The sequence below is a fragment of the Columba livia genome, chromosome 1 (assembly GCF_036013475.1).
Source record: "Columba livia isolate bColLiv1 breed racing homer chromosome 1, bColLiv1.pat.W.v2, whole genome shotgun sequence".
NCBI classification, from domain to species: domain Eukaryota; kingdom Metazoa; phylum Chordata; class Aves; order Columbiformes; family Columbidae; genus Columba; species Columba livia.
In genome coordinates, this window is record NC_088602.1 from 147590023 (window position 1) to 147614577 (window position 24555).

Genomic DNA, 24555 nt, shown 5'->3' on the forward strand with positions numbered 1-24555 from the left:
AGTCCAGCACAGAGCAACAAAGATGATGGAGTGGAGCATCTCCCTATGAGGAAAGGCTGAGGGAGCTGGGTCTCTTTAGCTTGGAGACGAGGAGACTGAGGGGTGACCTCATTAATGTTTATAAATATGTAAAGGGTGAGTGTCAGGAGGATGGAGCCAGGCTCTTCTCAGTGACAACCAATGACAGGACAAAGGGCAACAGGTACAAAATGGAGTGTAGGCGGTTCCACTTAAATATGAGAAGAAACTCCACAGTGAGGGTGATAGAGCACTGGAACAGGCTGCCCAGGGAGGTTGTGGAGTCTCCTCTGGAGACATTCCTGTGTAACCTCATCTAGGTGTTCCTGCTCCAGCAGGGGGATTGGACTAGATGATCTTTCGAGATCCCTTCCAGTCCCTAACATTCTGTGATTCTTGCTTAAATAATCAATAGGTATTAAACAGCAAGGTGTGCGTGGTATTAAAATACAGGAAAGGCAGGGACAGATTTTCTGTGAAAATGTCTCGCTCATTTCTCTGGTTGCGAGACTACAGATATGAAGAAGTACTCTCTCTAGTGAATAATGATATGTTCGTAACCTTCATGCTTCCTTCACTTTAAGTTCTTTGTTAATCTCCTCACAAGTCCCAGTATTTGTATGTGACATTTGTAGTTGATTTTATATCACTCACAGAGCAAAACACAAAGCCTGAGGCCTGTACACAGAAATATATGACTTTTGTGGCCCACTGCCGACGCGTTTCAGTCTGCTGTCTAGCAACCGTTTGTTGTCTCAACCTGGTTCAAACTCTCCAGTCTATGATTGCACTGGTAGTGATGGGGGATGACACCCTTTCCTCCAATTTCGTGCTAAACCAGGCCAGTTACATGAAAGTGGCAGAAGACAGAGCTTGAACAAAATCAACCCCTGGAAGTGTAAGAGTTCAACCCAAGTCTCTGGTGTCTCTTGCCTCCTGAGACAGAAGTAAGGACGTAAGATCTGGTGACTCAGCTACATCTGTTCCAGACATATGGTCTTGGTCTTACTGAAGTTCACCCTGCAGTTGCAACAGTACTCAGCACTCTCTCCTACATGGCTTTACAGAATTACTGCAGACACAGCCTAGTTTTAAAAGGGAGAAGGGGAACAGCTGGATAAAGCAGACCAGTTTTCAGGTTCAGCTAATCCCCTTTCTCCAAGCTTGTCACCTAAAGAAAGACTCTGGCTCTCTATATACGTTTGCACCTGGCACACCTTTAGTGCAGGCGAGTTTGCAGGTGCTTTACGATGCATGAAAAAATCAGTTTGTTCCTGATAAGAATAAAAGGTGTCATTTAAAAGCCAAATGTTTTGGGGACTGGAAAAAATCTCTGTCCACGTAATACACTGTGGGCAAATGCCCACTGGCCGCTGGGCAACACAAAGGTTAGAAAGTGATAGCCCCATTGAATAAAACAGGGTATCTATTATAGCAATGTGAGACAGACCCCATGGTAAACACATCATAGTCAGGACCATCAGTGGATATGACAAGCACTTATTTATAATTGTGTAAATAAATCCACAGGCTATGGATGTTCACATAAGAGGGATGGCAGGTCTGGAGGGCATCATGAGGGCACAAGGAAGAGCACGCTTCAATCCATGTGTTGGCAGTATCATTGCTGTCTTTCTTCTTACTCCACAGCGTCTTGTCTCCATGAATATGCCACTGAACAGTGATGGGACTGTCATGTTCAATGCCACTCTCTTTGCATTAGTCAGAACAGCACTGAGGATCAAGACAGAAGGTAAGAAGCTTGCTGACTGCAAGGGTACAGAGGTAGCTGAGTGGTGTTCACACCAAAGTGTGCTGCGCTGGAATGCAATAAGGACATCTTGTGTAAAATGATCCCAATTACTCATATGCAGCACATGGCACATAAAAGCAATGTGAAAATGTTTGAAGGAATAATATCTTCTAGGGATTGAATGATGTTTGCACTTACCTAGAAATCTGGTGCTTCACATGGTATCATCATCACGTCCTTTACAATGGTCTCAAAGTTAAAAGTTTTAGATAATGTCTGCTCAAACAGCAATCAGAGGAAGGAAGAAGAGCAAAGCAGCCTCACCTTGTGCAAACTGGTTAAAGAGCTGGGGCACTTTTTGATTGTTGTCACTTATCTTCCAATGTAAGAGAGGCAAAAGAGCTTGGACTCGGGGGTCTCACCTCACTAAAACTCCTCCTGTTCTTTCATTAGCATGAGTTAACGTCACATTGTAGTGATGGTGGTGTTGTAGGCCTAAAGACAGATGAGAAGCAAAGGGACTGTTAATAGCTTTGCACAGACCAGCAGGTGTAGTTGGGGAAAGTATACAAGATTTTGGGCTCAGCTTGTCCTCTTTGTTGCACTCTGTCACCTGCTGTGATGAAAGATGTTGGTCCAGAGTTAAAATGTGGTTTCATGTATTCATGAGATGCTCTAAAAGAGCTTGTAGGTCTGTGGTTCACAGCTAAACACCTTTGTCTCAGGAGTGGCTGCATCACCTTTCAGGCATGGGAAAGCAGAGACCAGCAGAACCCTAGCTTACTGTGCCAGGGTTATAGTGACAGCTGAGCCAAAAAAAGTTGTAAAATTTAAAAATTTTATTAAGGCCTTGGTTGTTGTGCTAAACAGAATTTGACTGTAGCCAAAGAGGCTTTCCTGAGGAAAAAGCCAACCCCATCCATTGTAGAACATCTTTGTGCCTTACGAAACAGAGACCCAAGAAGGGCTCATTTTTCTTGTCCATCTTAGGCTCAAACTCCCAGAGTCATTTCCAGTGAACTCCTGCGAAACCACCTAAAGCCTCAAGCTGCTTTCTTTTTTGCCTTAGCAGGATCTTGTATGTGGTAAGAGCAGTGGTTTGAGAGCCCTCCTGAGTCAGATTTCTGCCTTTGATGCTGTTCACCTCTCTCACCCTCAGCAAGTTCCTTAGTGTCCCTGTCTTTACTGCATCCTATTCAGAGAGAGTTACTGCCACGCAGAGCCCTGAGCAGCACACTGACGAGTCTTGATGCTGGGGAGCAATAAGCAAAGCTGCAGGAAAGGCACCTTTAGGAGGACAAGATAGTGGTTTTTTAGACCTAGAGGGAGAGCTTCAATTATAAAGGGTTTGAATGTACATAAATCAAGAAATAAAATTGAAATTGAGTCGTTTGGGAGGAAATGGGTATCTAGAAGGAAAGGATATAAATCAAATCTGCTTCACTCACTCTCAAAGGGGTAGTGTGTAATTAATGCTTCATTTAGCTCAGAGCCCCTTAGAGGAACATGTAAAGTCTAAGTTCAGACAGTTACAAAAAGGCTTGTTATAGCCTCTGCTGTTCTTCAGAGAATAAACACAAACCTCTTGGGACAGTCCTCTGAGTCAGACAGTGAAAGCCTTGCACATACTTGGAGTGCCTTGTCAGGGCACTATGCAGACTCCCCAGGGCAGACTCTTGGCATCATGTGAAGAACTTGATACCTGCTGGGAGGCAAAGATTGCAACAGGTAATTCTTGAGAAATGCTGCAAGCAGGCCCAAGTCTTCAGATTTGTAGATGTATCTTTACCATCAATTACTCATATTTGCATTATTCAAACTGTAGTTTTCCATTAACTGACCTCTATTCTCATCATATTAAACCTTCACTGGATCTCAGTTAAAATCTGAAGTATTAGATGAGATCGTTGCTTTTGGGAGGAAGTAGCACCGTAGTCCTGTTGTTTCTGGTCACTGCAGACTGTCAGTTAGTGACACAGTCACCTTCCTACCCTGAGATGACTATGCATATTTAGGAAGAAGACCTCTTGCTGTGAGGGATCTTTAGCAACAGTCAGAGCATTTCTTTGCCCAAAACTTTCCACTACTGAAAAAGCTCTGATATTTTCCTCCTAAGATTGCCATGCCAGACATGAAATTGCTCCTCTGCAGGGTCTGCTTAATTCCTGTCTCTAATGATTTTTCACCCTGCAGGTAACCTGGAGCAAGCCAATGAAGAGCTGAGGGCAATAATTAAGAAAATCTGGAAGCGCACTAGTATGAAGCTGCTGGACCAGGTGGTGCCCCCGGCAGGTGGTGAGTGCAGAATCTTGTCCCAGTCTCCAAATCTCTTTGTCTTTTTCCCAACCTGACATGTCCTACTGCACCTCATGATCATCAAGTAGAATATGGAAGACAGGCTTTCTTCTACAAGCTGTTACTTGTATTTCATCAGGCTAAGATCTGTTTTCACCTGTACTAACATGACTACCATGTTCTTACTGCTAAGAAATCAGGGAAGGAAGAAGAAATGTATAAATAGGAGTTAGAAACCTTCATTCTGAGATCTTGCCCCTGTTTGATCATAGGTATTTGCTCCCCTGGACATTACCTAGTGCCTGCTGGGGGCAAAGGAAGCAGGCAGAGTTAACTAGCTCCAGGGAGGATCTGACTGCACAAGAGATACGACTTTACACTCAAGTTAAGGATGTAGACCTTTCCCATAACCCCTTTGTATGTAGCAGATCTGCCTCTACTGTGGTATATGGATTTTTTAATGTCATGTTACTACTTTCTACTATGATACCTGTCAAAGATTCGTACCTGGAGACAATCTTCAGCCAGTCTGAACTGATGTAACTGATTGCTGCGGGTTTCTGTGCAGTGTACCCGATGGGCTGTAATTACAAGGCCTCTATGTGACTCATTTACTGGGCTTTTTGAGAGCCCAAATAGATGAGCATCCAGTGTGACCTTCACTGACCTTCCAGGTGGTCCCAGGGTCTATAACACAAAACACAGTTGCAGCCAGATCCCAAACCTTGCTCAGCCCACTCTGAAGTCAGTGGATCATGTCTTATACAATTTCAAGTGGGTTTGGAGAAGGAAGGAAAGTTACCTGGATAAAAACTCGGTGTACATTTTGGCTCATTGGCAGTTCATATTGAGTAAGAACACAGCAAGGACTGAGCCACAACTGCATTTCTGGGGAGAGGTCATAATTTAAGTTCGCTCATACCCATCCTAGGCACAGACAGGCAGAATTTCAATGCAGAGAAACGCCAGATCGGGTCTGGGGTGGATGGTCAGTCAGATGCTGTGGGTGAGCCCAGACTCTGAATATGTTTTACCCGAGGCTATCACAAGACAGAGCAGCATGCATTGACGCAGACTGGGAGGCCGCTGCTAGCAAGATCCTACATGGTAAATCAGTATCAGAGACTGCAAAGGTTAGAGGCACTTCACCATAACCACTGTACATGCAAAGGTGCATAGTTATAGGCATTCTCTGCCAGCAGAGCCAGTCTATCCAGATGCTATATGCACCTCTCCTCCAGACTATTTACAGCACTGGCTCTGGAGAAATCCCTTCCTTTAGTCCTGCATCCTGATACCAAAAAAAGCAGAGATGTACTGCGGTACCTAGTGTTTCTGCTGTGAATTGCAAGCCTCACATTAGCAAACACACTGTTAAAAATCAGTTGCTTTTTTCAGTTAACATTTTTTTAATACCACTTTCCAGATGACGAGGTGACAGTTGGGAAGTTCTACGCCACTTTCCTGATTCAAGAGTATTTCCGAAAGTTCAAGAAACGTAAAGAACAGGGCCTGGTGGGCAAGCCCTCCCAGCGCAACGCTCTCTCCTTGCAGGTGACAAGCGGGCATAGGATGGACAGGGGTGGTACAATAGAGGCATTAGAACCCACTTCCCTCTCAGCCATTCTGGGGGCTGCAACGGGTTATCCCTACTCGAAAGGAGCTTGTAGACCCTTTGAATTACCACATCAATCCTTTTGGAGAAGCATGTATGTACCACAGGCTACATCCCATAGCTGGAGGTAGAAGGCACGAGTGAAGTATATCCACAGTTTATCAGTCTGCTGGTAATATTTGAAATTTGGGTTCCTTTTAGAGAACTGCTATGAAGTGTCCAGCAGACACTTGACTGATTACCACATTCATTCTACCCTTTCTGAGGGGACTCAATATAACAGGGTCAGGGAGAGCATGTTGCCAAGAAGAAAAATCAGTTAAAAAGCACAAAGCATTACTGGATGCCAGGGCCATCCAGCAAACAGGACATCATGCTCTAAGACCTGGGATTTGTTCCCCACTGTGCTACATGTTCACTGGGTGGCCTACCAGGCTGTGTGAAAGAATGAGAAAGCCCCATTGTCCCTCGAGTCTAGAGTAAGAAAGAAGGGTGATTCTGGAGCTCCAGCAAGCTAGAAAGTGCTGCGATGCAGGCACAGATACAGACTGAGGTCTTGGCATACCCACAGCTTACCTCCCTGGATGAACTCTCTGGAACAGATTTCAGTCAGTCAGGGGTTTGAGGACTGTCCAGGTCCAGATGCCAGAAGTTTAGTTATTAAATCCATATTTAAGCTACTGATTAAAAAGAAGAGTACATGGTTCAGCTGGAACTGTGGCTGCTCTAGGGCTTCTGGTTGTAGATCTGAGAACCCGAAGTTGAAAGCATGCAGACTTGCTTAGTCAAGCCTGTGGATTTATGTCTATGTCCCGTTGTGATGAAGCCAAGGGACTAGCAACAAACATTCCTGGGTTGGATTGCTAAAGGTTTCTCCCTCAGTAAGCTGGAGATGAAAGAACAGAATTTGTTGGTGTTTTTCTAGGAGGTGAGGATGCTCTATTAAGTAAAAGGACCCCATAGTGCTTAGGAAGAAATAGTACTGCTTTTATTTCTCATATACCCACTCGGAGATATGAAGCTCTATAGTTTGCTGTTTTGCAGGCTGGTCTGCGCACACTTCACGACATTGGGCCAGAGATCCGACGAGCAATTTCTGGAGACCTTACAGCTGAAGAAGAGCTGGATAAGGCCATGAAAGAAGCTGTTTCTGCTGCCTCTGAAGATGATATCTTCCGGGTAGGTGCTGAACAAGGTTACACGCTGAGGCTAGACCAGTAGCTGAGCTCAAAGAGTGTTACATTCTCTTTTATGCACCCTGTATTTCAGCTGACTCCTCCTTCTTGTTTTCTAGACCCTACTAGAAAACAGAGTGGTGGAGTCAGGGTGCCAGGTCCTGAGATCTTTGCACAGTTGTTATCCCATTTTCTTCCCAGTGGAAGTTTCGCTCATAAAACCTAAATAAAATCTGAAGGAGAATGGCCAAAGTCTTCTAAAAAGTACACCAGAATCCAACAGAGCTTCTATGGAAGGAAAGATTTTTCTGAGCAAGTTACCTAAACCTTCTCTTTCTTATTTCATTCCTATTCATTGTAATTGTCTCCTCTGGTAATATTTCCTCTTCTTTGGCATTTTCCTCCTTTCCTTACAGAAAGATGCTGTCAGACCTTTTCATTACTCATCGTCTAAACAGTAACATAACTGGCTCATTAAATCTTTCTCCATTTGTTCCTTCAGGTGATTAATAGTTTCTGATGCTCTTCTCAAATTCCCTCTCATGCCAAAATGTTCCTTTGCAACTGCACTGTGAAAACCAGACAGCAGTTACCTGGTTCTTGCGTCCCTACCCAGTCCTGCATTTCCAAGACTGGTGGGAGGTGTAGAGGCACTGATGTCTCACCTATGCACCTGGCCAGTCCTCTGAAATATCTTAGAAAGCTAAACCTTTCCCAGCTTGCATGTTCCCAGTTTCTCTGATAGAGAAGTCCCTGCACTGTACCCTGGCAGAGAGAGGACCAGTGCCATCATGCACACTTTCATCCCCACATTTTTTTTCCTCAACAACAGGCTAAGCAGGAAACACCAGCGCCCTTGCACATTTTCTCATGCACAAAGGGAAATCATTTATGTTCTTTTGACAGAGAGCTGGAGGCTTGTTTGGAAACCATGTCAGCTATTACCAAAGTGATGGCAGGAGTGCGTTCCCCCAGACATTCACCACCCAGCGACCTTTGCACATCAATAAGTCTGGCAACAACCAAGGCGATACCGAGTCTCCATCTCATGAGAAGCTGGTGGACTCCACCTTCACTCCCAGCAGCTACTCATCTTCAGGCTCCAATGCCAACATCAACAATGCCAACAACACTGCCCTGTGCCGCTTCCCCAGCCCACCCAGCTACCCCAGCACTGTCAGCACAGTGGAAGGCCACGGAACCCCCTTGTCACCCACCATACGTGTGCAGGAGGCTCCTTGGAAACTACCTTCCAAAAGGTAAGCTTCACAGCAGACAGTGGGTCAAAGGACCAGGGAGAGAAACGTGCATGTAAGCACCAGAGCACTGCTGCCTCTCTGCAGTCACCCACCAGACACTGACCCACCTGCAGCCTGGATTGAGCCTTCTGGTTCTCCACTTGTGCCCACGGTGCAACAGATATGCATTAGCTGACCACTGCAAAGCAGCAGCACTCTCACTGACCCACACACTTGATTTTGTTGGGCTTTATCATGAAGAAACCTTTGTAAGAACCAAAAGGAGCCTTATTTATCCCTCCTTCACCCCAGGGAAGTGTTTTATCAACTGGTGACTGACAGAGAAAGAGACTGTAATTCATCTCTTAAGCGTCCAAGGAGGAGCTTTGTAGAAGTCAGTGGTTTTTCAGTCAGTGGGTCACATCTCTACAGAGGTCACCAAAGGCATTCTGGGAGGAGGGAGGCAAGGTTTTCAGAGATGCCATACTGTTCAAAGCAAAGAAAATCCCCTTCTCTGGATGGCTTTCAGGCTGTCTGCACACAGATAACTAATATGAAAGGAGTATCAGTTTTGTCAGTGGGGAGTTTTTTAACCCTTTCAGTAACAGCAGGAAGGAGCTGGATTATTTTTGTTTTTTCAGTACAGGGGGTGGGCAATGTGAAAAGCCAGAGAAATGCTGCCCAAGTAAAGGACAGAGGAAATTCAATGGGTGCGGAATTGCCCAGATAAACAGTCCAGTGGTTTTTCTATTTTGTGTCTTCCTGAGGGAGGCCACAGGAGTTGCCCAACATGTGTTACCATCTGCCTTCCCCCTTGCTGACCTGTGCTGATGTGACACTGCTAACATGGTGTTCTTTTCTCTCCTTGCTTCCTTGGGCACCCTCCTTGAATTAGGACGCATTACTACGAAACACTGGGACGGTACGTGTTCTCCCTCATACTTCTAATACTCTCTGGGTGTAAGACCCATTGTTCATCCCACTAAAAGTGCAAATCCCCATAAATGCTGAATAAAGTTCTTTTTGGTATCAGTAGAGCTGAAAAAGAAGTAATGATCACCATGACAACTCTAGAAAATACTCCCAACTCAGGGCTTTTCTGCCCACAGGCAGGTAGTGATGCATGGACTGTTTCTAGCTAGTTTCTAGATTTTGGGGTAGTTTTTTTGAGTTTCTAGCTGGGCTCATGCATCTAGGCACTCTCTGATCACAGCACAGTGACGTGCACCCTGGCATGTTCATACAAAAATCCTGTATGGTTTTGGCTAAACAGAAACTGTTGAGTAACTTAGCAGTTTTACTTGCCTCCCACCTCAGCAGGAAGGTGATTCCCGCACTGTCCTACAGGCTATTTTATACCATGCATATGCACATTTCTCCCAGTGCTTTTTGCCTAAACCAAATAAGAAAATAACATTTCCTACCCAATCCATGGAAGATGAAAAAAACCTGCCACATTGTGAATGCCAGTAACAGGCTGACATTGGCTCCAGTACCTCCATGTCAGTATTTCAAAGATTCACGCTACCTTCAGTTTTTACTCTGCTCCCCAGAAAACACAAACTCAGAATGGCGTTGAATATGAGAGCTGAGACATGAAACAGAGGGACAAGGAGGAAGCAAACAGGGAATTAAGGGCTGTCACACTTCGGGGTTTGAGCTGAATTCAGCAGAAGAACTCTGCAGTGAGTGAGGAGGAAAAAGGGACCAAAGATGGGAAAGACAGCAAGGAACAAGAGCATGAACAGGAGGCAGAGGGGAGAGATGATGCAGAGTACAGGATGTGGGAGGCAGAGACCATACAGCACAGAGCTGACAGGAGGGCTGCTGGTAGTGTCTAGGAGGCTTCTCTGAAATTCATAACCAAGGCTTCTCCAACAAGGGAAAAAGCTGTATTTCCAAGAGCTCACCTCGGATTTTACTTCAAGTTCAGTGGGGTATATCTTTGGAAATGTAGTCAGTGCGATATGCACATTTATAGAGTACATGTAGTCACAAATTACAATAATATGTTTACATTATTGTTCAGCATTGATTTAAGAAACTCTTCCTCTGGAAGAGGACACAGACAAAGGTTGTTTCTTTGTATTTGTGAACTCTGCAGCTCTGCTCAGTCACTGGTTTTTCTATGATAGCTCTTCAACATTATAATAAACTAAGACAGATGGAGCCTGTCATTCTTGTCTTTATAACAGGTTGTCTTTACCATCTCCATATCTTGACTTGTCTTTTTTGCTCATTAGCTCCAGTTCCAGAGACAGCCAGCTGGCAATTGTTTGCCAAGAGGAAGTGTCTCAGGATGAGACTTATGATGAAAATTTGAATGAAGACATTGAGTACTGTAGTGAACCAAGTCTGCTCTCTACCGAAATGTGAGCTTTGCAGCTTTAGTCAAGGTGTTTGGGTGGTTCTTTAATTGAGGGGGAGAGGTGGGAAAAGGTGACATTTTCCTACAGAAATTTCAATTTATGGGGTAAGGCCAGAAGACTTTAGTCAGATAACTCATATATCAGAATTTTATTTTTTTTTAATGCAGTTCAGCCCTGAGAAGTAACATTTAAAAGATACTTCACCTAGAATTTTCCTTCTTCTCTGAGTGAGACATCTGGATCTGCAGGGCCTGCCCCATGTTCCCTTCTACCATCTAATGCTCCCAAATCTCGTCTCTAGAGCGGTCTCTTCCTCATGGTCTCTTATTACTGCTCCTGGATCAGCTATAGCTTGAAGCTAGCTCACTACTGCATCCATTTGATAGCATGATCTTCTGGTTTCCCTGCTGGAAGAGGGGCTGTTCTGTCCAATATCAGCTGCTTTTCTAGAATCCGTCTGTTCTCCTTTCCAGGCTTGCATACCAAGATGATGAAAACAGACAACTCACTCCACCAGAAAACAACAAAGGAGAGGACACCCGGCACTCTCCGAAGAAAGGGTTTCTGTGCTCCTCGGCACTAGGTAACCTCCCAGCACAACACATGGGCTGTGCTTTCCTCTGCCTCTATTGAGTTCTCACCCCTTGCTGGAGGAATCCCAGTGTCTGTGGGCACTGGTGTTGCTCTTTGCTGCATGTAACTTATGAGAACAGGAATCCCATGGCGTGCATATGATCGCGATCATGCACATGACTCTCTTGGCTGTATGCTCAGTCAACAGATGAATCTGTGGCTGTTTGGATAGTCCATGGCTGTTTGGATAGTCCACGTGATTTGTTTGATTAAGCCCGCCTGTGAATTAGGGGAGTTTATTAGAACACCGGAGGCTCTCCAAACAGTCACCAGGGAGTCACCGGATGGGCTAACATTGAGCCTATGGTGTTCTACTCTGTGTGTATTCAGCAGGGAGGAAGCAGAGTGTGTCTCTTTTGTCTGCTATAAAGAAAACAGTGACTTTCAGATTAAGTTAATACAATACAAATTTGCTTTCTGTTGCGTTTGTACCTGGAGATTTTCAACTGCTTGAGTGTGCAGACCATGCTCAGGCGAAATCCATGAATCACAAGATTTCATGAAACTACCAGGACAAATGTGAGACGCTAGAAGAAAATGAGCTCTTTTTTGTAGAATATTTTTCAGCCTTTTTCATGAGTACTGGTGTGGAGAAAAGGAACATTTGGGGGAGAAACTACAAAGTATCCTGTATATAAAATATACATAATATATAATATATAACATATATTATAAAATACATAATCTATAAAATATATTCATACCAAAACTGTGACAGACTAGGTAGTGGGATGCTTAAAGTGAGACTACTGAGTCTTCACTCAAATCCTTCAGGATGCATGTACAATTGAGTATTTTAAAAGCATTTCCTTTATTTCAAAATTTAAAATATTAGGTAACAACAATTCCTATGTCTATATCTAAGGCCGAATTTGCAGTCAGTCCTTGATACAATGCTTCATTAACTACATGCTAGTGAATAATTATACAGTGATATCATACTTGTTTTACTAGTTTTTTTTCTCTAGAAAGAGGAAATACTTTTCATCTGCATTGTACCTTTCATTCTCTTGGTTATAACACATTTCCTCCAACCTCTGAGAGGGCCTTTTCTCAACAAATCAGTATTATAGATACCTACTATTTTCAGAATCCTAATTTTTTTCCTTCTTTAGAAAACTGCCAATGAGATCAGGAAGTCCTCAAAGTATTTCAGTGTGCCATGAAACTCTATCTTTAATACTGGATTTATTTGCCATTCTTCAGAAGTAAAGCCTGTGCACTTTTCATAAACATATTTTGCAGTATTTTTAAATGCCTGCATTGGAAGTACCCTTCTCATATTTACAGAAGTAAAGTTTAATTTTATCTCAAGTAAACAATGCGACTATTTTAATAGTTCCCCCTAAAATGTTGTGGGGCTTTTTCTCACAAGAAGAAAAGCTTTTTTCGCTTCCCTTCTTTCCAAATTTTGAAAATGCTTCATGTCTATATAAGCAGGCTTCCATTCACCAGTGAATTCAACCATTCATTAATTCACTGCCACTTGACCTTACTACAGACACAGCCTCATAAACTGTGGGATGTCTGGCAGCTAAAGGACAAAGATCACACGCGGGCAGGAGGCTGGTGTCACCTGAGCAGCCTGACATCCCCTCCTGTACATTGTGTGCAGCCAGGCATAGCGCCAGAGCCTCAGCTGCCATCATCAGTCCTTCTGAGGGCTTTACCTGGGCCAGAGAGGTCTGAGAACATGGCCACTGCTTAGGAAGGAAATGAGCTGCATGGTGTCTACCAGGACAGTGTTTTAAAAGAGGAAAAATTAAAATCACGGTGTAGAATTTTATCTTGCAGCTTACTTGGAGGGTAGTGCTGGTTGGCCCATGATGCTTTACTGCTTTTTGTAAATACAGTTGCTTTCAGGAAAGGCAAGGTGTTGAGGAAAAGTGGATACAGCATAAAATGTGGGTGTATTTGCCATGTCTCCAACGGGATTGCACTAAGAGAAATTGAAAACAGATTACCTGTCGTATGTTATGAGTGATGGACACAGTTGTGTATAATTGCTGTTTCAGGTCGAAGAGCATCTTTTCACTTAGAGTGTCTGAAAAGACAGAAAAACCAGGGCGTAGATGTCTCGCAGAAGACAGTTCTGCCTTTGCATCTGGTACACCATCAGGTAAGCATTAATAACCACAAAGTACTCAGCAATGTAACTGGGACCCTACCATCTGCAGTGCCCCCCCCATTCTATCCCAACCAACTTTTTAAAAACCATTTGGGATAGTGTCTCACCCATATCAAAGGTTCCATTTTTAGAAATCGTATTTGCCATCGTGCTCATTCCTGCTCCTAGGATTTTTATCATTCCCGGAAGAATGCTACAGGAACATGTCCTTTGGAGTCAGCAGTTATCATTTTCTGATGTTCATGAAAGAGTTAAAAGAAACAAACAAACAAACAACAAAAAAACCACAACAACAACGACAAAAAAAAAAAAAAAAAAAAAAAAAAAAAAAAAAAAACAAACAACCACCTAGCTAAAAGGTAAATATAACTACCCAAATTGCATGGGCCAGTGAAATTACACTGACTTTGATGGTAGTACGCACATGAATAAAATGTGCAGGGTCTACTTTAATATTAAAGGTAACCAGTAACTGTAATTAATCATTTTAAAACTGAAACTGATTACATGTAACTAATCAGCCTATTAAGCCCTTTGTAACTGCATTCAGCAGCCTAGCAAATGTACGCTTAGGCATGGACCTAGATGATTAGCCAGCTGTCATAGTCCAAATTAGATTTGTCTCTTTTAGTTTGATGATACCACCTTTTGTCACCATAAAAGAAACAGGTGCAGATGGTGGTGCCAGCCTTGTAAGTGGGGCATCCTGCTCTGTGCGGCTCCCCGAGGCAGGGCAGAACAGCCTTCCCACCTCCTTAGGCTGCCACAGGGGCAGAGAACGCCACGTGGCAGGGGCTAAAAGGAGTGAGAACTCCTAGCAGAGGAGTGAGAGATGAGTGCACTTGAGGCTCCCTGGCTTTTCTCACCTCCACTCCCAGCCAGTTATCCTTGAAGGAACAGAACATAAAGCGGAAAGATTGCCTGTGCTGAGCACAACAGATTGAGTTGTTCATGAATGCTTGAAGGGGTATTCTCATGAAATACTCATACATCATGACGTGTAAATATATGCAGCTGAACCTCAAAGCAATCCCTAAGAGCTTCTTTCAACCTCCTCAGTACCATAGATTTAGGACAAAACACCTTATATATGTTTCTGCCAACAAGATGAGAAACTGGTTCTTTTGTCCTGCCTGACAGATCCAGGGCTCTCCTTGAAGTCCCAGCAGTTTAAGAGGTGTGCTGAAACCATCATATCTTGCAGGGCATGACTTACACAGATGAATTTTTAACAGCTTGCTTCCTCAATTAAATCTGATAGGAATCTGACATCTAATTCCTGAGATAGTCTTGGTGAAGCTTGTAGATAACTAATAATTTATTATTTTGTTCTTCTGTCGCTGAAATAATCAGTGCAGTAAGGTTATCAGTTCCCAAGGATTTCAGTGGCAGATGGACTGAGTTTTGCTTCATTTTAGATACCTTAAAGTCAGCTGTCTACATAGTTTTAACCAGCCAGTTCAGTCTCACTGTGGTCAACAGAGTCAAAGAACATCTCCAAAGGGCAAGTATAAGCCTTGTCTAAGTCTTGTCCTCCAGACAGCATTTTCAGGTAGGTATCCAAAGGAGACAGGAGACTTGCTGGTGTCTCTGCACCAGAGGTGTCCAACTTATTTTCACTGGGGCCACATTAGCCTCGCAGTTGCCTTCAAAGGGCCAAATGTAATGTTAGGGCTGTATAAATTTAACTACTCCTACACTCCCACAGTGAAAATGAGTTTGACACCCCAGCTCTACACACTCAGCTCAGACTAAACACATAGCCTTCAGATATCTGAAGGTGGATGAGACTAACCCCAACCCAAACAAGAGGATTCTCTGCGACACAATCCACATGCTTTTGTATTTTGTATGGATTTATTCATTTGCTCGTACTACGCAGTAGTGAGCTCTGTGAGATGAGCTTATGACTCTGACGGCATTGCTTACGGAACAAGGCAGCAGTCACCATTAATAAGGCATCAGATCAGCCCTGTGCAACAAGAGGTTTCTTGAGAAATTTGTCATAAAAGGAGGCCGGATGACTCAGAGGTTGTGTATATGATTACAGGAAGGACTGGAAGGCTTGAAGTATAATCATCATTGATCCTCCCACCAACAGCAGATGCCTTAAAATCCAGTGGTAGATTTATAGTTATTGCCAACTGCAGACATATAAAATTCACATCTGGTATCTGCTCAGGTTCCACAGTAGACGCTAACAGAAAACACAGCAATTGGCAGTAAAAGCTAGCAGCATGGGTGGTGGCAGTGGTGGGAAAATGAATTGCTGTCTCACCCACTGGAGAAGAGGTGGTGTTTCTGGCAAGGCTGTGGGGACCAGGCTGCATCCCTCCTGTCAGTGCGGTGGCTCCAGGGCTGAAGAACTGCAGTCGTGTGAGTTTTCGGTCTGGTGCTTGGCAATAGTGCAGGATATGCCATTTAAAGGAAAGCTTACAAAATGAGTTCACAGGAAACATCAAAACCCTTCCAGGAGCTAGCAACTGTTTTCACAAGCCTCAAGATCCTCCAGGCTTTTCTCGGGTAGTTTCTCCAGAACCTCCTTATTCCAGCCCTGCTGCTAAGAGCAAGTTCTCATCTGCGTTGTTCCTCCTCTGTCCACAGGCGTTAGCGGTGGCCGGCCTGAGTCCCCTCCTCCAGCGAAGCCATTCCCCCACCATGTTTTCTCGGCTGTGTGCTACACCCCCTGCAACCCCCTGCAGCCGTGGCTGGCCGCAACAGACCATCCCGACTCTGCGTCTCGACAGGGCAGAGTCCAGCGAGAAGCTCAACAGCAGTTTCCCGTCAGTTCACTGCGGCTCTCGGTACCCGGATGACACCGGCTCCAGCAGCCCGAGGAGAGCCAGGCCGGTCTCCCTCACTGTCCCCAGCCAGAGCGGAGGGAGCAGCAGGCAGTTTCACGGCAGCGCGGGCAGCCTGGTTGAAGCGGTAAGACTACAGAGCCACAAAGGAGATGAGCAGTGTCATGATCAACTAGAAACGCGGCCCTCGGAAGAGGAGGGCAACAGATATATTGCTGCCCACAATGCCAAGGGTGGGAGAGCCCATCTCCCAGCAGGGGTTGGCAGTGTGCATGGGAGGAGAAGGAGTGCTGGGGAAAATGCAGCAGTAAAGAGGGTTGTCTTGGGGTGCAACAGGGTTGATGATGCAGAGTACTAACGTATATCTTTGTCTCTGGTTCCCTACCTGCTTTTGAAGGTCTTGATTTCGGAAGGACTGATGCAGTTTGCTCAAGATCCAAAGTTCATTGAGGTCACAACCCAGGAGCTTGCAGATGCCTGTGACATGACGATAGAAGAGATGGAAAATGCAGCAGACAACATTCTCAATGGTAACAGCAAGCAGAGCCCCAATGGCAACCTCTTGCCTTTTGCTAACTGCAGGGACCCAGGGCAGGACAGTGCAGGAGAGGAAGAGGAAGAGGTGCAGAACCCGGATTGTAGAAAAAGTCAGGAGGAGCTCAAGGACAGCAGGATTTATATCAGCAGCCTGTAGTTGCCAGGGCTGGAAGCGATGCTGGTTTTTTATTTGTTTCAATGTTCCTAATGGGTTTGTTTCAGAAGTGCCTCACTGTTCTCGTGACCTGGAGTAACCGGAACAGCGTTCTTCATTCATTTCTGTTGGGACGAGTCGCAGAGTTGGGTGGTGTAAGAAAGCTTTTCAGGAGCGGATAGAACCCCAGCACGTGTCCATGAAGGAAGAGTGAGGAGGAGGAAGAGGAGGAGGAGAGCCAGCTCCCTCTTTTTTTCAGTCCCTGCACAAGGAACGACGGCTGCCTCCTGAGCGCGAAGGGGAACCTCAGCCTCCCGCCGACAGCCCTAGCCAAAAGGACCCTGCCTCAAACGGGTGTCTTTCGACCTTGCTTGTAAAAAGAATCATTTTGCACATATTCTGTATGAGCCTCACCGTCTCCATAAAGCCAAGGCCCTCTGACGCGGGAGGAGAGGAGGACTTCTGCTCTGGATTCCCGCACTGCCCAGGGAAGGAGGAAGCAGAAGCCCCAGGGCGCCCGCGGGGCAGGTGTCGGCGCTGCCCGTCCCTGCCCAGACTCCCAGGCAAGCGGTCTCTGCCAACCAATCTGAGCTAAGGCAGCAAGTGCTGCCAGCCAATCAGAGCTCGAGCAGTCACTTTCCAGCCAATCCGAGCTCAGGCAGTCTCCTGCTGACCAATCGAAGCTCAGATAGCCGGCCATGCCAGCCAATGGGAGAGTGAGGAGCAGGCTCTGTGGCGGGGCTGAGCAACCTGCCCTGCACTTGCTGAGGTGGTGGTGGGCTTGCGTGGATCTCTCCTTGTTTTGCAGTTTGATATTTTCTTGAAAGCATGATGCAGTTTTTATTTTGACTTTTTTTTTTTTTTTTTTTTTTTTTTTTGGAGGGAGAAGGGAGTGTTTACAATGTTTTGTAATCACCTGCCTTTTTGTTTTGGTTTATTTTCACCTTTGCAAATGTTAAATTGGTTTGACCATGCTGTATTATTTAAACTGTTTTATTTTTTCTCCATTGAAATTTGGTAGAAGTATAATGATAGACAAGTTTTACCAAGCATTATGTACACCAAGAATTTGTAATTTTATTTGCTAGTAATTGAAACCTCCTTTTTTTGTTGTTGTTTTATAATTTAAAGATAGTAGGCAATGCACTTGATATAGTCTTGCACATTTGAGTGATTGATTTGGGTTCTTTTTAGTGCTAAGTATATCTGCGAGTGTGGGAGCAATACAGAGCGAGTGTGCGTGCGGGTGTGTGTAACTGCATGCAGTTCTCCACATCCTGGTTTGGGCTGCAGGAGTTCTGTATCTGGGGCCGTTTGAATGCAAAAACAAACCACTGTCTCTGCTTTTGAAAGAGGAATCAGTAACTCTTTGCATTTTCTGTTCCACAAGATATGCAAAAACAATGCAATAATATTAATTTTAAAAATATAATTGTAAGTTGTGTTGGCATTAAAACTGTATAGAAAAAAATTGGGGGGGTGGGGAAACAAAAAAAAAAAACAGAAGGCGTTACGCTTCGATATATTCCGTGTGATGTTCTATTGCATTGATAATGTTTCTGTTGAAGAAACCGTTATACTTGAATTCAGGTCAGTTTCAGTATTTTTCAAATATTTTTTTAAAATGAATTGCAATTGTGCCAAGCAAAGATAATGAATTGAATTAAATTTGTTTTAAAAAAAAGAGGAAAAAAAAAAGAAAAAAAAATAATCACTTCTTGTATATTTTGCTGCATGTCAAGTGAATCATTTCGTATTTGGAATGTGCCAAGCTTTACCTTTGAACTTTAAAGTGCTTTTCTACGTGTGGTTGGGGAAAGGGGTACTATTTTTTTTTTCCTTTTTTAATTTGTACAATGAACAAAGTGTACCTGGTGTAAGTATTCTGCAATCCACTGACAGGTTGAACGTTACTGATTTTGCATATCTTGTGTTCATTTTTGTTCTTCTTCACTCCCTTTAAACATGCACGATGACTTTATTGGTAGAGAATCTTTTTTCCCGAGACCGGGACATTTTATTCAGGCTTTGTTCTCTTTCCTTTTGCTCAGTTTCTCCAAAGGTCTCATCCTACTTGAGGGTGGCAAGACCCCCAAGCCTATTTGGCAGATCCATCCTACATATTCAGCTGGCACCAGCAATTCAAGGAACAAGGGAAAATAAATCTTCCTTTTAATTTATTTTATGAAATAGTTAACCCTGATCAATCGTAAGAGGATCCTGGGATAAGCAAAGGCAAGAGACAGAACTGTTAGCAAAGTAAAATTATCAGACTCTAGTCTGGACTGAAAGCAGAGGGCAGGTGAGGGAGGGAGCTCTGGATCATTGCTTAGGAAAATTGCTGCAGTCTGGTCGAGATGAAGATATTACTTTACTTTCTTGTGTTCCTGGGCACGGCCTAATCCCCCTTCCCAGCCTCTAGTGGATGGGTCAGATTCTAAGTCACAAAACATCTGATGGCACAGCATGTCCCAGTTATATTTCCCTCAAAAGAGTGTGAACCTCTGTTGACTTTCCCCACACCGATAGATGGCCCCAACCTGTGAGAGAAACTGAAAAACCAGGCAGGTATTGTTAGATTTTATGCAACTGATTTTTGTCTAGACTGCTGCTGTTTTTTCTCCCTTCTCAAGATGCTTCACAAACTGGCAGATCAGTGCTGAGCTACGAGGTGTGATCTGACTCAGAGCTAAACTTTCATTCAAATATTGAGCTTCTGCAGCTGGCTGAGAACATCATTTATCATGTATGCTGATTACACTATTTTTGTAATGCCCTCATTTTTCTTCTCAGTTCTCTGGGGCACAAAATAGAAATAGCAAAGTATATTTTTGACAGTGCACTTTTTTCAGTGGCATTTTGAACCGGCCAGTAGCAGCTCAAGATACCTGCCAAACAAATCCTTTTAAACTAGAGAAATATGAATCAATTTATACAACCATCTGGCATCAGAGTCCTAATTCAGGACTTCACTGGAGAAAGTAACCAGCTGATGTCAGTGAGTCTCATTCTTTCCATCCCTCATGCATGTACCGAGGTGGCCACCCAAGCACATCTCCCTTTGAGAATTGACTGTAGGTAGTACTCAAGTGCTCCAAAGCTACTTGAAAGGAAATAATGCTGTGCCCAGCTGCTCCTGAAAACTAAATCAGTGCAAGGGCTCCCTATCTCATCTTCTTCCACTAGAAAGTCCATCTGACCCTCCCTATGGGAGACAGAGGTCTTCTCTGCTCCTGAGAAACAAGGTACTGATCTAAATTAGTGGTGGCAATGGGTGATTTGGATGCTTGACAGTGCATAACATCTTTTAAGATTTTTCTTGATGGGAAGGAAAATGGTGGAAAGGATTGTGCCACACATGTTCCAGGTGAAACCTGTGACTCCTCTGGGGGTCAGAGCCTACAATGACCCCAGGAAGTCCTGCTCTCTGCTGGAAGACCCCTTAGGTCCTGTAGAGTGGCAAACACGTGGCTAGCAGAGAATGCAGATGACTTCTTTGTTTTGAGGGGCAAGCATTAAATTTAGTAATTGCTGATGCCAGCTGTCCAAATTTCTCTTTCTGGGGAGGGCAGCATATTTTATTTTTCATTTGAGGTACTTCAAATGTGCACATTGTGACAGGCCTGAGCAAAGAGCTACTGCCTCCTTCAAGTGAGGTGGAGTCTGGGGGACGGTGGGAAGGTGGGGGCAGGTTTAATTCCTGGAGTGTCCTTCTTTCCCTGTGTACGGGAGTGGATGGTGGGTACAATCACTGCACTGTGGATGCAAGCTTTGAAGCAACTGATGGCTGAGGAGTGGCATGGAAGGAATGGGGAAAGCGACCTGCTGTTCGCCACTGGGCATCTCTGACTTGCAAGAGTACACTGCAGACTAAAGACGTTTCTTATAAAACAACAAACCTCCTCCCTGTATCACTCCTGCTCATTATTCCAGGCAGTACTGGGCCAGCCACACCGGGTGCATTTCTTTTTTCCTTCCTTATTTCTGTGTGGCTGATGTGACAGGGAAGAAAGTGGAACTTATGATCCAGAGCTGGAGTTATGTTACCCACAGACCTTTTCTGCATCATCTGCCTCTTCAGCTGGACACGTGAACGATGATGGTGTAGATGCTGCTGCTACTGTAGGGGTCCCGCCTGTTTTTGTACCCTGCCCACCACACCCCAGCACGGAGGGACAGCCAGAGAGGCGCCATGTACAGAATCGCATCTATTTCTGCTTTGTTTTCTGACTCAGAACCCTGCCCCCAATGACTACAACAACAACAACAACAACAACAACAAAAAAAGGGCAAATGCATTTTTTACATTTCTTGATAATTTCCAAAGCAATGTATCATTGCTTTCTTTAGACTGACGCCAATATAACAGTTGTATGGGTCTCAGCCAGGCTCCTGTGTTTTTTCTGACTGATAGTTTCAGATTGGTGTATGAAATGTATGCGCGTTTGCACACAGACACAATCATAAGAGGTGACGGCAGCACCAGCCTGTGGGGTTGTTCACCTGTGTCACAGATGAAGTTGAAGGCCTTGCTTCACGCATGTAGGTGAGAAACCCCAACCCGTCAGTCCAGTGAGCTGAAGTGAAGCAGCCCTACTGAGACAAAACCCAGTATCTGAAGATATACACATGGTCCCATTGCAACTGTCCCCATGACAGGGGCAGCCTGGGGGAGAGGAACACTAAACAGGGAATCTGGAGCACAACAAAGGTGATACAACAAGGAAAATCCAGTCAGGGGCTTCTGATAGCAGCGAGATTTTATCAGTTCCCGTAATGAAAATTCTACTGCATATAAAGAAAATATTCAAGGCTGTCAGAGGTTCCAGTTCCCATCTTGCTAACAAGAGGATGGAGGGCAGTAGAGGCCAAGGAGATTGTATTCATGCCAAGAATGTGGAAAACAGATCTGGGCCCAGAAAAAATTGATTATATCTTTCCTCCATTAATTTTCTTCTCCAAAGAAGCCTAAAGAAATATAAATTTAAATAGCTGCACAGAGTTTCTTTTATTCTTCTTTTAAATGCTGTGAAGTTTTTAAAGTTTTATTCTGGGTTAGGAAACTCAGGATCCAAAAGGTTTCCAGTGGGACCTCGGTCTGTTGTGCTTTGTTCTCTGTTGCTGCTTTGTTTCTGAACAACTGAAACCCCTATGGCCTTGCTGCTACAGCACCCTGAAATGCGGCAGGTGAGGGCAGAAGCACAGATGAGAGGTATGTCTTGTGCTGAAGACAGACTGGTCTCCAATTGCTTTCAGTAGCATCACACTGGAACGAAAATAAAAAGCCCTTTTCTGACATAAACTTTAGTGTTCTAGTTAAATCCTCCATTCTTCCCCTGCCCTTTGCGGGAGACTTGACTGAACTGTTAACACTTGAGCATTAAAAAATAGGTCTTCTTTAGGGGCACAGGGTTTGACTAAGTTGCTAAATGTGGGCATCTACTGCCACTTGAGATAGCCTACAGCACTCTGCCCAGCCAGCAGCAGCTGGTCCAGAAAGACACAAGTCTTCCCCAGGGCTGGTGTCACAGCTTCCAGCCCCAGGTGGATGGCAGAGACCTCAGGTGGCAGGAGACAATTAGGCAACTTAATCAAGTCCCTGTCTAAAGGGCTAATTGAGAGAAGCAGCACCAATGACTGATGTAATAAGGGAATCTTCATTAAGCATTACCAAGGGCTTAGATAGGCACCATTAGGAGATCATCTCCATGCTCCCATGCTGTTGTTTTTCTACCCCACACCACCCAGACAGCCTCTGCTCCTGCAGCCTGAAGTTCAAGGCGGTCTGCCTAGCCTTTAAGTTAGGCCAGGGTTAGTGGCTGCATCCCAGGCCCAGCACAGCAGGGGCAAGCCCAGGCAAGAGCAGGCATCACTCCACCCACAACAGATTTTTTTTCTGCCAGCATTCGAACAGCCCCTTTCCGAAGCATTTTCCTATTCAAGACAGTCCCACAAGCTCTGACACCACTCATTAGCCTCACAGTTTGGATGATGAAATCCATGTATTTTTCTGCTTCATTTTGCCCAGCCAGGCAAAATGCAAGCTTTTTCCCAAATAGGTTGTAATGCTTCTAGTATTTTAAGCATCCTAAGCCAGTCTGCTCCCATCTCAAGCACCTAGGTCGGCTGGCAGCCAATACTACCTATATATCATCAACCTTATGATCGCTCATAGAAGTGATTGGTTCAGGCTTATTCAGTCTCGACAGTTTGAATGTGGGATGATTTCAGAGGAGGAGGAGTGAGATTGTAAATATCTTTTTAACAAACATTGCTGCATTACACACACACACAAAAGGGGGAGATACTTTTAAAACTGCCTTAAAAAATCAATTCTGAATGATGAAATCTCCCTCCAAATGATTGCTGCTCGACAGAGCAAGGGGTAAGTCGCTTTGGGTGAATTCTGGCAAGAAGTGGTCGGGATCTAATCCAGTTTCAGGAATGAAAGTGTAATTTAGGAGCTGATCTCTCAGTCTGAATTCTCATCACGCCAACGACTGAGCACTGCAGGATCAAAACTGTTTAAGTTTGGGGGGGGGTAGAGTTTCTGGTCCGTATCTGCACAGTTTGGGTCTGGCCCGGCAAGGTACTGCATACCTGTGTTTCCCAGTGACTTCAGGGAAGATGGGGTTCCTCAGCACCTCTTAAGTTCAGGCCCTGGAGCACCATTTCCTGCTCTGATCATCAGCTATAAATGTTGATAAATATAAGTGTTTTGCCTTCATTTGAATTGCCCAGAGCTGTAAAATGACCTCTCTCAAGTATAAATCAGTCCAGATATGAACCTCCTCTCCCACTCTTCCCTGCCCATCCTCCCTTGCAACTCCACCCAAGCCCTTCCCTGTCTCAATTCTTTACCTCCTTCCACAATTTTATATCTAGTTTTCATGAACCCACAGAAATGCTTTTGTAAATAATGCTGTACAGTTTGTAACCGTCATGTAAGCCTGTCATCAGTGCCAGAGTCCGTCTTGCCCTCTCGCACGTTTTAAAATCAACAGAGGAAAGTTAGAGTGAATGGCCCACCAGTGAGGTATAGGGTCATCTCTGTGTGGGACAAATGTATATTCCTGTAAGATTGCATTTTTATCTAAGGAATGATGTTATTTTAAAATTGCTAATAAATTTCTAAACAATGTCCAGATTTGTTTAATATTGTAAGTGGTATCAGAACTCCTTTGACATTGCTCCCTTCTCTCGGCAGTGGCTGAAAAATAAGACAGCTTCCCGCAGCCCCTTATTTCCCTTCACCAGTCCCACTGCCATTCATTGGCTCTCTTGTGTATTTAAGGACCTGCAGAGCAATCTTGGACAGTCACAGCCTGCCCCGTTAAAGAGTAACTTGAGAAATCCAACCACGCTTTGTACTGTTGTCGCTACAGACATTCTGCCATGTCATGATGTCCAAAGTGTGACTCATGCCTAATCACACACAACATTTTCTCCACAGGATTCTTCTTTTCTTTTTTTTTTACCAAGCGTATGCATCAAAATATGACTGCCCACAGCCTAAATACAGTGTAATTGGTACATACACAAGCCATAAAGCTAATGGGATGATAAAAGTAACACACCACACATTTACTCTTCAATCAAATTTATTCTACTGTGTTTATCAAGCAATTACACTGCAGTGCCAGCTGAGCACTGTATTTCCTGTCGCGGCACTATAAATCATAGCGTAATCCAAGTTTGTTGGTATAACGGTGAGGTAAATAGTGTCTATAGAAAAAAAATAATGTTTTTTTCAGTTATGTGTGTATATATATTTTTTCCTGCCTTGCATGCAGATGTAAGAACTGCAGGCTTTGCTGCTGCTATCACTTAGTGGTGTCA

General features: G+C 44.3%; 1 protein-coding gene and 1 long non-coding RNA gene across 40 annotated transcripts in view; one reads left to right on the forward strand and one right to left on the reverse strand.

Moving 5' to 3' along the window:
• CACNA1C (calcium voltage-gated channel subunit alpha1 C) overlaps nucleotides 1-23857 on the forward strand; it is a 492189-nt gene extending 468332 nt beyond the window's left edge. For 18 of the 36 annotated variants that reach the window (XM_065036483.1, XM_065036269.1, XM_065036398.1 and 15 more), the window contains 11 exons: nucleotides 1669-1771; nucleotides 3965-4066; nucleotides 5493-5620; nucleotides 6726-6860; nucleotides 7763-8115; nucleotides 8990-9016; nucleotides 10338-10466; nucleotides 10937-11046; nucleotides 13112-13215; nucleotides 15829-16152; nucleotides 16423-23857. In XM_065036483.1, the coding sequence (XP_064892555.1) occupies nucleotides 1669-1771; nucleotides 3965-4066; nucleotides 5493-5620; nucleotides 6726-6860; nucleotides 7763-8115; nucleotides 8990-9016; nucleotides 10338-10466; nucleotides 10937-11046; nucleotides 13112-13215; nucleotides 15829-16152; nucleotides 16423-16719 (1812 nt within the window). In that variant the 3' untranslated portion in view covers nucleotides 16720-23857. Of the gene's footprint in view, nucleotides 1-1668; nucleotides 1772-3964; nucleotides 4067-5492; nucleotides 5621-6710; nucleotides 6861-7762; nucleotides 8116-8989; nucleotides 9017-10337; nucleotides 10467-10936; nucleotides 11047-13111; nucleotides 13216-15828; nucleotides 16153-16422 lie in introns of all 36 variants that reach the window. The other 18 variants (XM_065036245.1, XM_065036237.1, XM_065036273.1 and 15 more) reach the window with 3 other exon arrangements.
• Nucleotides 1287-16501, reverse strand: LOC110357331 (uncharacterized). 4 transcript variants are annotated; one of them, XR_010467297.1, is made up of 4 exons: nucleotides 16411-16490; nucleotides 3354-3476; nucleotides 2096-2266; nucleotides 1287-1838 (listed from the first exon to the last, which is right to left on the reverse strand). It is a non-coding gene; the product is annotated as an uncharacterized LOC110357331 (long non-coding RNA). The 4 variants fall into 4 exon arrangements; XR_010467296.1 differs by having other exon boundaries at nucleotides 1287-2266; nucleotides 3401-3476; XR_010467291.1 differs by having other exon boundaries at nucleotides 1287-2266.
• Nucleotides 23858-24555: the final 698 nt, after the last annotated feature.